Raw genomic sequence first — 11,865 nt, 5'->3', positions numbered from 1 at the left:
ATCGTGATCGAGTGAGATCCAGAAGCTCGATCGCTCGAGGTATTTCCGAGAAACGAGAAATCGCATCCAACTGAGTCTCCAAATCAGGGTCGTCGACAAGGGATTTCAGAGCCATGCTGTCCGCGGCTCTCGCTTCAATCTTTGACACAAATAGCTTCACTCTGTCGAAATTCCGCTGATGGTGGAACGCAGTGTTGAGGAAAGTGCCCCATCTCGTTATAACTGGCTTGGGAGGTAGCGGTTCATCCTCGAGTATTTCCTGGTAGAGATCTGTCCTTGCCTTCGAGTAGTTCAGAACACTCTTCATGCTCGAGACGAGAGAATTCACTTTTGGGAACTTCTCTCGGATGAATTCACAGAGCAAATGTAAGCCATGAGCGAAACAAGTGATGTGTACGAAATTCTTGTAGAAAATCTTCAATTCGCGGCCAGCAGCTATCATTGTACGGCATTGGTCGGCCACAAACAATCTGAACAAGTTCGGATCTTTCGAGATTGTCATCGCTGTTCGGTTAACGATGCCAGCCAGGGTCAAGGTGTTTGCGGAATCCACGAAGTCTGTATCGAAAAGGAGGGGTTGCTCGGGCATCCCCGTGAGGGGGATCACAATCGTGTTCACCACTTTTCGCTTTCGGACATCCTGAGTCTCATCGATGTATATGGCGTATGGAACTGATTCGAGCCGGCGCTTTATTTCTTCCGTGATTCTTTGATAGCCGAAGGCAATGTACTTCTCCGGATTTTTCGCATACTCCACCGGCCGACCGGCGTACCTTTGAAAGAAGCTCTTGAAACGTGGTGATGACAAATTATGAAGCGGGATATTTGAAGATACGAAAAGCAGGAAAAGTTCGTAATTGAACGGATTCACATTTTCTGTCTCACTCGCGTTCAGAGCGTTCACGATCCCGTTTTGACTGCCCGAAATCTCTTCTGCGCGCAGGTGCCTGGCTGTCCTCAGATGCTCGGAGAGTCTCGCACTTCCCCTGCGGTCTTTGATGGTCACCGTCGCAGAGCAAATCTCGCACACCACGTCTCCGTTAAGGCGACGGAAGCACTGATTTTCAGCTTTCGCGAGCCATTTTCGAACCAACGTTTCTAGATTCACGTCCATTTCCGGGTCGGTACGAGCGCAAGAGGCTCCGTTTCGGGGAACGATTGGCTGGTTACTTCGAGCTTCACTTCTTCTCGTGGTCTCTCTGAGCGCGATGCGGAGAGTCCAGACAACTCGCGGCTTGGAAACCGCGAGATCAGCTCGGTCCTCACAGATGTGCACATCAGGTGATGGAGGTTCGATATCGTCATTCCACACTTGACAGTGTCATGTTATCTTGCAATGCTGTCATTTCAGCGCTTCGCTGCCAATCGTGAAGGCTCCTCCGATTTCCGACCAGAGATTATGCTTCAAACTGAGGAGCAGAATGAAGCAGCGAAGAATCTCGGCGCCCAAGTTGCCATCGGGAGCGAATCTGAGAAGATCTGAGGTCTATTCCCCCAGAGAAAATGGATTCGGCGGATGCTGAGCACATTTCTGGAAAACCGGACATTTGTCCGGATTTCCGAGTATTTTTCCGAAAAACCGGACATCTGTCCGAATTTTCGGACATTTTTCCGAAAAAACGGACAACGAGAGCGAAACGGAAATGTCCGAAATTTAGGAACTCTAATCATGCACTATCAAAACGGGCACAGGCCAAATCCTCGATCGGCCTATCAGAAAGCTCTACCCGTTGGAAACTTCCCAACCGAATCTCAGAACGCCAGATCTGGCCCTTTAAATAATGCCAGAAAAGAGAAGAAATCACAACCACAGCCCAAATTCAATTCCCCACCCTCAAGACTCAAGAGTAAACCATACCAGTACATCAGAGTGAAAAGCCACATTTATACTAAAACTGCGACAGCATATCACATTCCATATCTTCAGGAATGCCCCTGGGGCCGGAATCCTTCGGGGAGGACGGGCTCCCCGCTTTCGGGGTCGACGGGCCTTGAGGTACGTTCGCTAGCCGGAGCGAGTCCGGGGTCCCGCATCATTCTCCAAACGTATTCGCGGCGTGCCTCATCGCCTGCGGCGGCTTCGATGGCGCCTAGCCGCGGCAGATCGATGTTGATCTGGGCCTGGCCCAAAGGAATGGTGAGCGCATGGGGCTCCCCCGTCTGCAAGTCGTGCGGCAGCCTCAGGTAGCTGCCGACGAAGGCTGCCAGGCGCGGCGGCTTGAACCGGAACTGCCGGGTCAGCGTGGGCTTGGGCACTGTGCCCCGCCTCCTCTTCAGGAGACTCCTGGCGTAGGCCCGGAACGGCCGTTGTTCCTCCTCGGACAGATCAAACCAATAATGTCGAGCGAGGAACTGGCAGTCTCGCTGCGACAGCCCGGTGTCGTTAAGTTCTCCTTCGAGCAAAAGGCCATACACCACCCCCAGGGGGGTATGGTGATAGGGGTGCCCCTGGGGCCGGGAGTGGCGGTGGAACGATGAAGAACTGGCCATGGTGATATCACAAAAACGGAAGGGATGCACGAACGTTGTTCCCAGACTCGACAGTGGAAGACTGATGGAGACGGTCGCGCGGGGAGTTACCGCCAGAGATCGGCACACGCCGCCAGGCGGCGCCTTCGACCCAGCGCGTCAATTTGAATTCGAAAGCGACTTCCAAGCCTGCAGTTCAGAACTCCGGGTTCTTCGGGAGAACGCGGAGTTCGGGGGGGGGGACTGTCACGGACGGAGCTGCCGTCGCGTCTCTAAGCTTGCACACGTTCACGACACACACACACTACTCAAAACAATCAGCACACAACAAGCACAGCAGAGTTAGAGTCTAACCGTGGGGACCTTCCAGCATCTCAATCATTGTGTAATTATTTATCCATAATACCCGTCCAGGACGAGCAGTCCTGTTTAAACCAGAATAAATCCCGGAGGAGTGCGCCGCCACCTAGGTACGTCAACAGGCGCAGCGCTGGCCTCTCCAGAGCTGAACGTCAGCTGCTCCGCATCAGCTGTTTCACTGACAGCCGGTCGAGAGACGTTGAAAACACTGTGGTTGCCACAGCGGCGACAGCGGCGGACATGAGAGACAATCAATCATCATCGAGAATCACGGTCACGAGGTAGCATCAGAGCTCCTCGTGAAGTTTGTCCAGGGCTTCAAAACCCCAGTGCTCATTCAGTTCCTCTCAGCGAACGGAGGCTCATTCCTCCTTCGCTCTCATTCAATCATCTCCAGGAGATTTTCCCGTCCAATCCGGGGTTCTCCTGGTAACTCTATCTGCGCAGCGCACTCCACGTGAACTCTACAAGTTCAGTTCTTGTGTTTTCATTTAGTCAGTGAAGAGTGTCCGCCACAGAAGCGGTGGTTAACCACATCAGAAGCGGCACGAAAGTCAATAAATATAGCATCAGTGCGGGCCAAACTGTCATTTAAGCCAGATCAGTTATCACTTATCACGTGTCTCCACAACTTGGAGAACAGTAGACCTCCTGGGTCTGAAGCCAAACTGGTTTCGATCGAAAAGGTCGTGTATCTCGCATTGAGAGACGATCCGATCTGCGAGGATGCGTTCAAGAATCTTACTAGCCAACACGGTGATAGCAATCGGCCGATAAATAATTGGCAACAGCCGCTCGCGAGCCTTTAAATTTGAAAATCGGTGTGACATAGGATAGTTTCCAGGCGCGTGGCACAACTTAGGGAGAGATTATAGACGATTCGAAGCGGCTTGGCTGAGCCAAGAGCAGCGTTGGAGAAGAATAGCGGAGGGAGTCCATCTGGAGTGACGGTCAGTTTCTCGCCCAAAGCACGTAGCGCGTTGAAGATGGTGAGCTCGTCGATATCCGAGTCCTGAAGAGGAGGACATGTACCACTGGAGCGAACCGGAGGGATGGGGGATCCGTCGCCAGGTGTGAAGAGCCATGAGAAGTAGGGAGCGAAACAGGCAGCCTTGTCAGGAGACGATGAGAGAAGATGACCAGCAGAAGTCTTCAGCAGAGGGACATCGGGACAACCACCCAAGCGACTGCGCGCGTACCGATAGAAGTCGCGAGCACTACCGCACGAGAATACACGCGACTCAGCCAAAGTTCTCTCGCGGGCAATAAGGCGATCGAATTGATTCCTTATGGCGTCCTGAGTGGCAAAGTGGCGCTCCGCAGCATGTGAATCGAGCGCACGGTATAGAGAAGCAATGTGGTCGGAGAGGCCAGAATCAAGAGATGACGCATAGTCGAACACCGCTCGCGAGTCCGTGGATACGTCGAGTCGGGACACGTAAACGTATGTGACTCGAGGGCACGGGGCGCAGCAGTGAGCGAGCAGCTAGCATTAAAGTGAATTTCCCTCTACGTTCCTTGGCATGAAGTTTAATTGTTCAGCCTCAACGGCTGATTTTGTCGACAGTCCGCTGCCGCGCCGTTTAGCAACAGAACTGGAAGCGACGACCGGCGCAGTAGCATTACCGGCAGCGCTGGAAGGCATCTTCGGGACCGATACGACTGCGGCGGAAGAGGGCTTCGGGTTGAGCGGACGAGCGGAAGGAATTGGGTTCGCACAAACTTCACGGGCGACGCTTCCGGAGGAATGCGCGGAAACACGACCATTCAGCTCATACGAGGACAGGACAGTCCGTAATTCACGAATCTCCCTGTCCTTGGAGTCGATTTTCTCATGGAGCGACAGCATCATGTTACTGAGCTGGATGACGCGGACAGAAACATTCTTGGTAGTCTCCGCGACACAGCAGGCTCGACAGAGTCCGGCATCTTCCTTCCCCAAACAGCAGCTCTCATGGACGAAGCTGGCACGGGGACCGCCGCAGACGAGCATGGGGCCTTTCTCTGAGCAGCGGTAGCACCTTTCGTCGAATCCAGAGGGGATCATCGACTGGGCTAACTTGATGGGGGATCAGTTCGAATGCGGAGGAAGAAGCCGACTTCGAAGATTCCATCTCGGCTCCGCCTCCCTCAAACGTTATGTCGCGAGTTCCTGCGTCCGATTCCGCGTCTTTTCCGTCGTCTTCTCTGCCAGAACCGCCGTCCAGTGTGTCGGCCTCCGACGGCGGCATCACCACGGGTCTGGAGCAACGGTCGCGCGCACCAGTGTGCGCCCAAGGTCCAAGCAAGCAAGGAGAACCTGTCACTAGGCGTGAGCAGCCTCCGCGCAACGTCAAGAAACCGACTGATTACGCAGCATTGGGAAGAGGCTTGAGTCGTCTCTTCGGACGAGCCGACTAGATCGGGAGGTGTTGTGTAATCGCTCAATGATTACAACGAAGTGGATTCACTAGTATATAAGCCGCTGCCAATAAACGGTTATTCATTAGCCACTCAGTAACGTGAACGTCTCGTAGTCTCCTTAGTGTCATACAAAACAGAGGTTATCTCGAAGCCTTGTGGCGAAGCTCGATGGGGACTCAGACGTTATGTTCGCCAGCTCCACGAACATGTACTGTTGGAGGAAACGAGGTCTTGTGAGAATGGGCTCTGGTTAAGGAGTTACGAATCAAATTTGATGATGACCCTACTTCGATGATGATGTCCGCTTTGAACAATGCCACGCTCTCATCAGATAGCCTCATGGTGGCGGCATTAAGAGATCGAAGAGCAGGAAGCATTTCTTCAATGGCCTCCATCTCTCTCCGCGAGAAGGGCCACGATGCACCATGCTCTTCGTAGTGAGTTTCGACAGCTTCCCTCAGCTTCACGAACCGCTCGAGCATGCGGAGTGTGCTATTCCACCTGTGAGAGGGAACAGGCCATGAAGTGGAAAACGTATACAGAGACTTCATCAACTTTGACTCTACGGCTCATGATTCATGACTCATTAATGGATTCACGATCACAGCTACTCTCCATCCTCTCAGAAGGCGAAATGTTAGGCAGACATCATCGTCGGAATCTCCCACCTTATGTGAATGTCGGGGTTACGGGCCTTTTTAAATAGTACCGCGCGTCAGCAGACGCGTGCTCGCCTTGTGTTTCCAAAATAAATGAGTCAGTTGGTATGCAGCTGTGATTCAAGACAGATCGAGCATCCATTAGGAACTCAAGGAGATTAACAATCTGGCGACGAGGATTAAACTGCACCCACCAGCTTCTCCGAAAACAGTTAGTGCACAAACGGCCAACGATCGAGGCCTTCCGGAACCCATACGTTCCAGTGCGAGAAGTTCCAAAGCTCGGTCTAGGAAGAACGATGTCACCACCAACTCAAATAGCAACAAACCCAGGGTATTTCCCCGAATTCGACACAAACTCTGAAACATGGACGCTCTGGGAAACCCGTCTGGCGAATCATCTCAACTACCATATGATTTCAGACTCGGATAGACGTAAATGCGCGCTGATCGCGTACATGGGAGCAGATGCCTTCCGAAAGATAAACGATAAGGTATTTCCCGATCGAAAAATTGACGATTTATCCTACGAGGAGATTGTCAGTACTCTCAAATCCGTTTTCGAGCCGCATCTCAACAAATGGTCGGCTCGAGGACGATTCCGGGAGCTACGCCAGGAGGCCGGCGAGTCGCTGCTGGGTTTCGAGGGAAGACTCCGTAAAAGCTCCATCGAATGCGTTTGGGATCAGCGAAATTTGCAAGAAAATCTGAGCGAACAATTCATCCGTGGTCTCGCCGACGTGAGAGCAAAACAGTTCGTCCTCATGAAGTCCGAAAAAATGGAGAAGTTCTCCGAAATCTTCGATCTCGCCGACAGTTTCTTCAAAGTACAGAAAGCGACTGCGGCGTCAACCGATCCGAAGAACTCCGGTATCAACAAGCTCTCAAGTCGATCAAAACAACATCATTCGAATCGATTCCACCCGCAAAACCAAGGCAGTTCGGGCTCGAAACCTCGAAACTCTACGCAAAACCGGGCTAACCTTGACTGCTATCGCTGCGGGGACAGAAATCACCTTGCTCCCGCATGCCAATACAAATCAGTAACTTGCAATAATTGCGGGCTCGTCGGACACCTCACGAGGGCTTGCAGGAAACCTCGGCAATCTCAACACTTCATCGAAGAAATACCTTTTCACCATGTCAACTCGAAAAACCCCATCTACGTGACAGTATCACTCAACGGTCATCAAGTTGATATGGAAGTGGATACGGGAAGCGGAATCTCGACGATGACGCTCGACCAATTCCGTTCTATCGCACCGGACCACAGGCTCCACGAAAATGACATAAGTCTGAAATCTGCAACGGGGGAAAACTTCGAGCCTCATTCTTACTCAGACATCGAAGTCAGTTACGGAAACGTTACGAAAAACCTTCGGCTGTATGTGTTCAACAAACCGAATTTCCCTACCCTGATAGGAAGAGACTGGCTAAGAAACATCCCCATGGATTGGACAGCCTTGCTCAAAAATGGCTCCGTATACAACTGCAAAGAAATTCTTCCCAATACAGTAGCCGATCCAAGAAGTTCCGCTAAATCACTGATTACACAGCTCGACAAAAAAAACTTTTTTCGCGTTACAAAGAAAGTGAAAGCTATTTCGGGGTGAACCGGGGGCGCTGAATCCGAATTTATTTACAGATTTTCTCCATCAGTTCCAGTTTTTCCGAAATTTCAATTTTTCGATTTTTTGCCATTTTTCGTCTTCAAATAATTCTAGCTCTCTCCCCTTGCAGCTCGCTGAGGTCGTTGGAACTCACACTTGTATAAACCTCGGTGAAGAGAGCGGCATTGACGTCCTGCCCTCCATTCCGTTCATAATCTCGCCGCTGGTCTCGTTACTCAAGCCTGAAAAAATGTGAAGGGAAATTTCGGTCGGTTTCTCCGGAGATGACGATGAGTACTCGAAGAGTTCGATGGGATGAGTAGGCACCTTTCGGACGGAACACAACAGACCAAAGAAATAATACCGGTATAGGATATTACTCCTCAAGTGAAGTCAGTCTTTATTGAAGCTGTTTATATACATGATTGGGAAGGGTCAGTCCGGTGTTACACATCGGATAATGTGAAAAGCAATTATCGATATATAGAACGCGAGTAGAGCAATTTAAATATGCACCGCCACGGGCGAGTCGTTATTTACGATCTTGCTCAGCTACTCGATGCTGTGAACCATGAGATAGGAAAATACGAAATAAAGTCAGTTAACCTGTAATTTCCATCAGGACACTGATTCGATTCCTCTGCTGAGAGTTGACGCTCACGCCCTCATGACCAACAGAAAGACCCTGCGGGATCTCGCGTTCGATACCTAGAGACTCAATACTTACACGGGATTCGAAATCGGAATTTGACTTAAGAGCAAGCAGTCCGACCGAAATCGCGTAGTCGACCAACTCCCGCCAGTATATGAGTCCTCTAGAATTATGATTCACACCCTCTACCCCACGTCGATCAGCCAACTGCAGCCGACGACTAGCGAATACTTCAGCGATTCGTGCTCTACTGATCCCAGTCAAGCTGTTTGAGTTCTTCCACCTCTCACCGCACATCCAGTGAGCGAGCTTTGATCTACCCAAGACGAACATATTCGATGTTTCCGTAACATCTTGCAAGAGTGAGAAGAGGTCTCCATGACAAGACTTGACCGGAGGAGGGATCCTATGAATTTTACGGTAAAGTGAACATACGGAACAACAAACATCATCAAGGGCAATTGAACCGAGGAGGTCACTTCCGACATTAGTGGCGTTCCTTACATGGATGTATATGTTTCGCCTTAAACGAGAGGTTCTCAATACGACGAACTCCCCGGATGATCGTAGTTGGCTCTGAAGAGCCCCCTGCTCAGAGCCAGTAATCGAAGCAGATAGAAAGAGGGTGGGACATTTGGAAAGATGATCACCAATGTGAGAGAAAACTTCTGCATAACTCGGTCGGAAGTACTTCCAGTCGAAAATAACATGTACCTCATCGACCACGACTAGACCGAACTCCATGGCCCGATTGACTTCGACGAAGCGGTCAAAACACGCTGTGAGAAACTCCGGGGATACGAAGAGCAGATGAGGCTCACCGTCGCTACAACGCTGCAGAATTTCGAGGTTACTCTCCAGTCGACCATTAACAGGACCTTGGAACGCTGTCTTACAGCCAAATCTCGACTTCAAACTCTCACTCTGGTCAAGACAAAGTGCACGTAAGGGAGAGATGACGAGGACGGTCGCTTTGAGATACTCATGGATAAACGCGTAGACAAGCGTCTTTCCGCCCCCGGTCGGCATCACCGTCAGCACGTTTTTCTTTTCAAGCAGCAGCTCGATCGTTCGCCGCTGATGTCCCCTAAATCGATCAAGGCCAGCGAAACGACTGTTCAAGAATTCTCCGAGAGAACTCATCGCAAGAGAGGGTGATCGTCCGTGATCGCAGGATGGACCGTACGTCGTGTCGAGATGGGGTAATGTTCCTGAGAAAAACATACGAATTACAGCGAAATACTTGTTGCGAAAGTGTTGCAAGAAAGGAAGAATGAAGTCGAAGGCTTCATTCAATAGATGGCCGAAGACACGAATCAGATGTCTAATAAAGTATTCACGCAACAGACAATGAACATATCACCCTGGTATAACAGACAGTGATTTGCAATACAAGCGAAGCAATCTTGCGCACAAATGATCGAATCGACACTTAGCACCATCCGTAGGAAAAGTATTCGATCACAAAAGCGGCCACTAATGCTGACATAAGTCTCAACAGACTCACTAAGGGTCTGGGCAAAATCTGCCCTGCGAAGCCGATCTGATCGAGTGGGGTCTCATTTTGAAGATAATTTTGAGAGGAATATTTTCCGCATGGTCCCGGATCTGATTAGTTCTCCTGGACGGAATAAATGCCCGGAGAAGTTTTTTCTTCAACCCCTTCTATCTCGAGAACGGCTATAGCTACAGAGTCGTGCGATAGCGCGATCGAAAGCTCTCGTCGAGAGCTTTCATTTGATACCAATATCGACCTATTTGGCCGTTTCTAAGGCTCCAAAAAAGAGTAAACAAGTTTTCGGAAGTGTAGGGAACTTGTGTGGGTTTTAATCGACTGTGTCTCGTTCCTGTCACTCATTTATTCCGTTCTGTCTGACACGACCTCGGCCCTACTCGGACCTCTCAAGAATGTATGTTTATGTATGCATGCACGTCATCTCGCGCTACGCGCCTCCTATCTTACTCTCCCTACAGTCGACCACTGCTACCCCCCACCAAATGTCCTCGTTTGGGATCGGCCTATCATTCTACCAAGCTATTGAGTACACATATATCCAACAAATACACTTAACTGTATTTCGCTTGTACAATCGTAAGATTTACATTTTGATGTTAATAATCGCTCATAACGCTCGATCTTGACTCGTTCTCCAGCTGTTTCGCCAAGATCTCGAACTGTTTGCAATGCCGTTGCATGTGCCCCTTTTTCTTGCATCGGTAGCACTCGATCTCGACCTAGAGCTCACAACATCTGGCGAAGTGTCCGATTCCGCCACAATGGAAACACTTTTCGGCGTTAGCCGGACATCTCGGGTCTCCTGCCCGGTGTGCCCAGGACCAACAGCCCATACATCGTGTCGACGCGACTCGCGCTCGTTCTTCCTGAGCGTCGCTGATCTCGTCCTGCGCCCACGTCTCGTGTCCTCCGGCGGCGGAGTTCGCTCGCCTCATCGTCGAGTTCGCAGTGTGGCTCGGTCTCGTGTCGCGGTGCCTCTGGCGAACCGGCTGTTTCCTCCTCGGAATCGTCGTCGTCGTGGGTAGGACTCGGCTCCCCAGACCAAGGCCAGAACTCCTGGCTCGGCACCGCCGCCTCGTTCCTCTCGTCTTCCTTCGATGTACTCGCCGTGCACTCGTACTCGGATCCTCGTTTCCCTTTCCGCGGTACGGGTCCTCTCGTGCCTTCATCGTAATTTGTCGGGATCTCCGACTCGAACGGGACCTCCTCCGCCTCGTCGTCGCTGACGAACTCGTATACTCGTACCTCATCGCGGAACATTACGTCGATGGGGCCCCGTTCCCCGGGAGGCCGCCGACTTTCTTCTTTCCTGCGAACCTCGTACGCATAACCGGCTATCTTGTACATGGTTTCACTGAATTTCGCGGCGCTCTCGGCGAACTCGGCCCACAGTCGCATCGGAATGGCAACCGATTTTTCTGATTTCAGAATGCTCCTTTTTTTTCTCGATTCCGATTCTCCACTGCTCGTTCCGGGTCTTTGGTTTTCCATCTTGCTCGTCACCGTTGTTTGCTTGTATCGTCACTTTAACGCTGTCGACTCGCTCCGTCCGACTCCCGGCATGGAATGGGCCCTCGGCTTTCCTCTTCCCCCAAACTCTAATGTCGGCTCCAACGCCCCCTACCGGCAGCTCGTCCACGCTACTCAATACGATGTCCTCATCACCCACGTGTCTTACTACCTATGTGTACTCAACTATCTACCTCCTAGACGTGCCTGTTCCTATCTGAGTTGCCCTTATCTAATTTTCCCAACAACACGAACTATTTTCCATATTTCCCTTCGAATTTCGCCGCGCGTTTTGCGTTTCTCCTCCTGTTTCTCTCGTCGTCTTTTTCTCCCTCCGAATCTCTCGTCGGTGACTCCAATATTGCCGCATTCAAGTCGATTCCTCTCGACGTCTCGGGTTTCTTCACATCGCTCGCTTTGTCGCGTCCGAAATCCTCCAACATCATCGAAATCTCGTCGATGTCTCTTTCATTGTCGCTTGCACTCGATCTCATCGTTACGTCGATATTCTCTTGTGTTGTCTCCTTCTGAGAGACACTCGGCTCTTCGTCGTTCGTTTCTGGAATCTCTAAGGGTTGTGTCAGTCACTGGAAGAATCTCATCATCCTCTGAGCCGCGGACATTATACCAGCGTAATTGCGAGCAATGGGCGGTACACGTATAGTTTTTACCGACTCCCAGCTGTAC

General features: G+C 51.0%; 1 protein-coding gene across 1 annotated transcript; it reads left to right on the top strand.

Moving 5' to 3' along the window:
* The first annotated feature begins 6,190 nt into the window (after positions 1-6,190).
* LOC108863982 (uncharacterized) lies at positions 6,191-7,757 on the top strand. The gene is made up of 2 exons (XM_018638789.1): positions 6,191-7,405; positions 7,632-7,757. Exons 1-2 carry the CDS (start codon positions 6,191-6,193, stop codon positions 7,755-7,757), a joined length of 1,341 nt encoding a protein of 446 aa, XP_018494305.1.
* Positions 7,758-11,865: the final 4,108 nt, after the last annotated feature.

Source organism: Galendromus occidentalis, unplaced genomic scaffold, assembly GCF_000255335.2.
Source record: "Galendromus occidentalis unplaced genomic scaffold, Mocc_1.1 scf7180000077180, whole genome shotgun sequence".
Classification (NCBI taxonomy): Eukaryota; Metazoa; Arthropoda; class Arachnida; order Mesostigmata; family Phytoseiidae; genus Galendromus; species Galendromus occidentalis.
This window is presented reverse-complemented; position numbering and strand designations above follow the sequence as displayed.

Coding starts and splice junctions, on each gene's coding strand:
- LOC108863982 (XM_018638789.1), top strand. CDS start 6,191: ATGTCACCACCAACTCAAATAGCAACAAACCCAGGGTATTTCCCCGAA. Junction 7,406..7,631: donor AAGAAATTCTTCCCAATACA/GTAGCCGATCCA, acceptor CTCCCCTTGCAG/CTCGCTGAGGTCGTTGGAAC.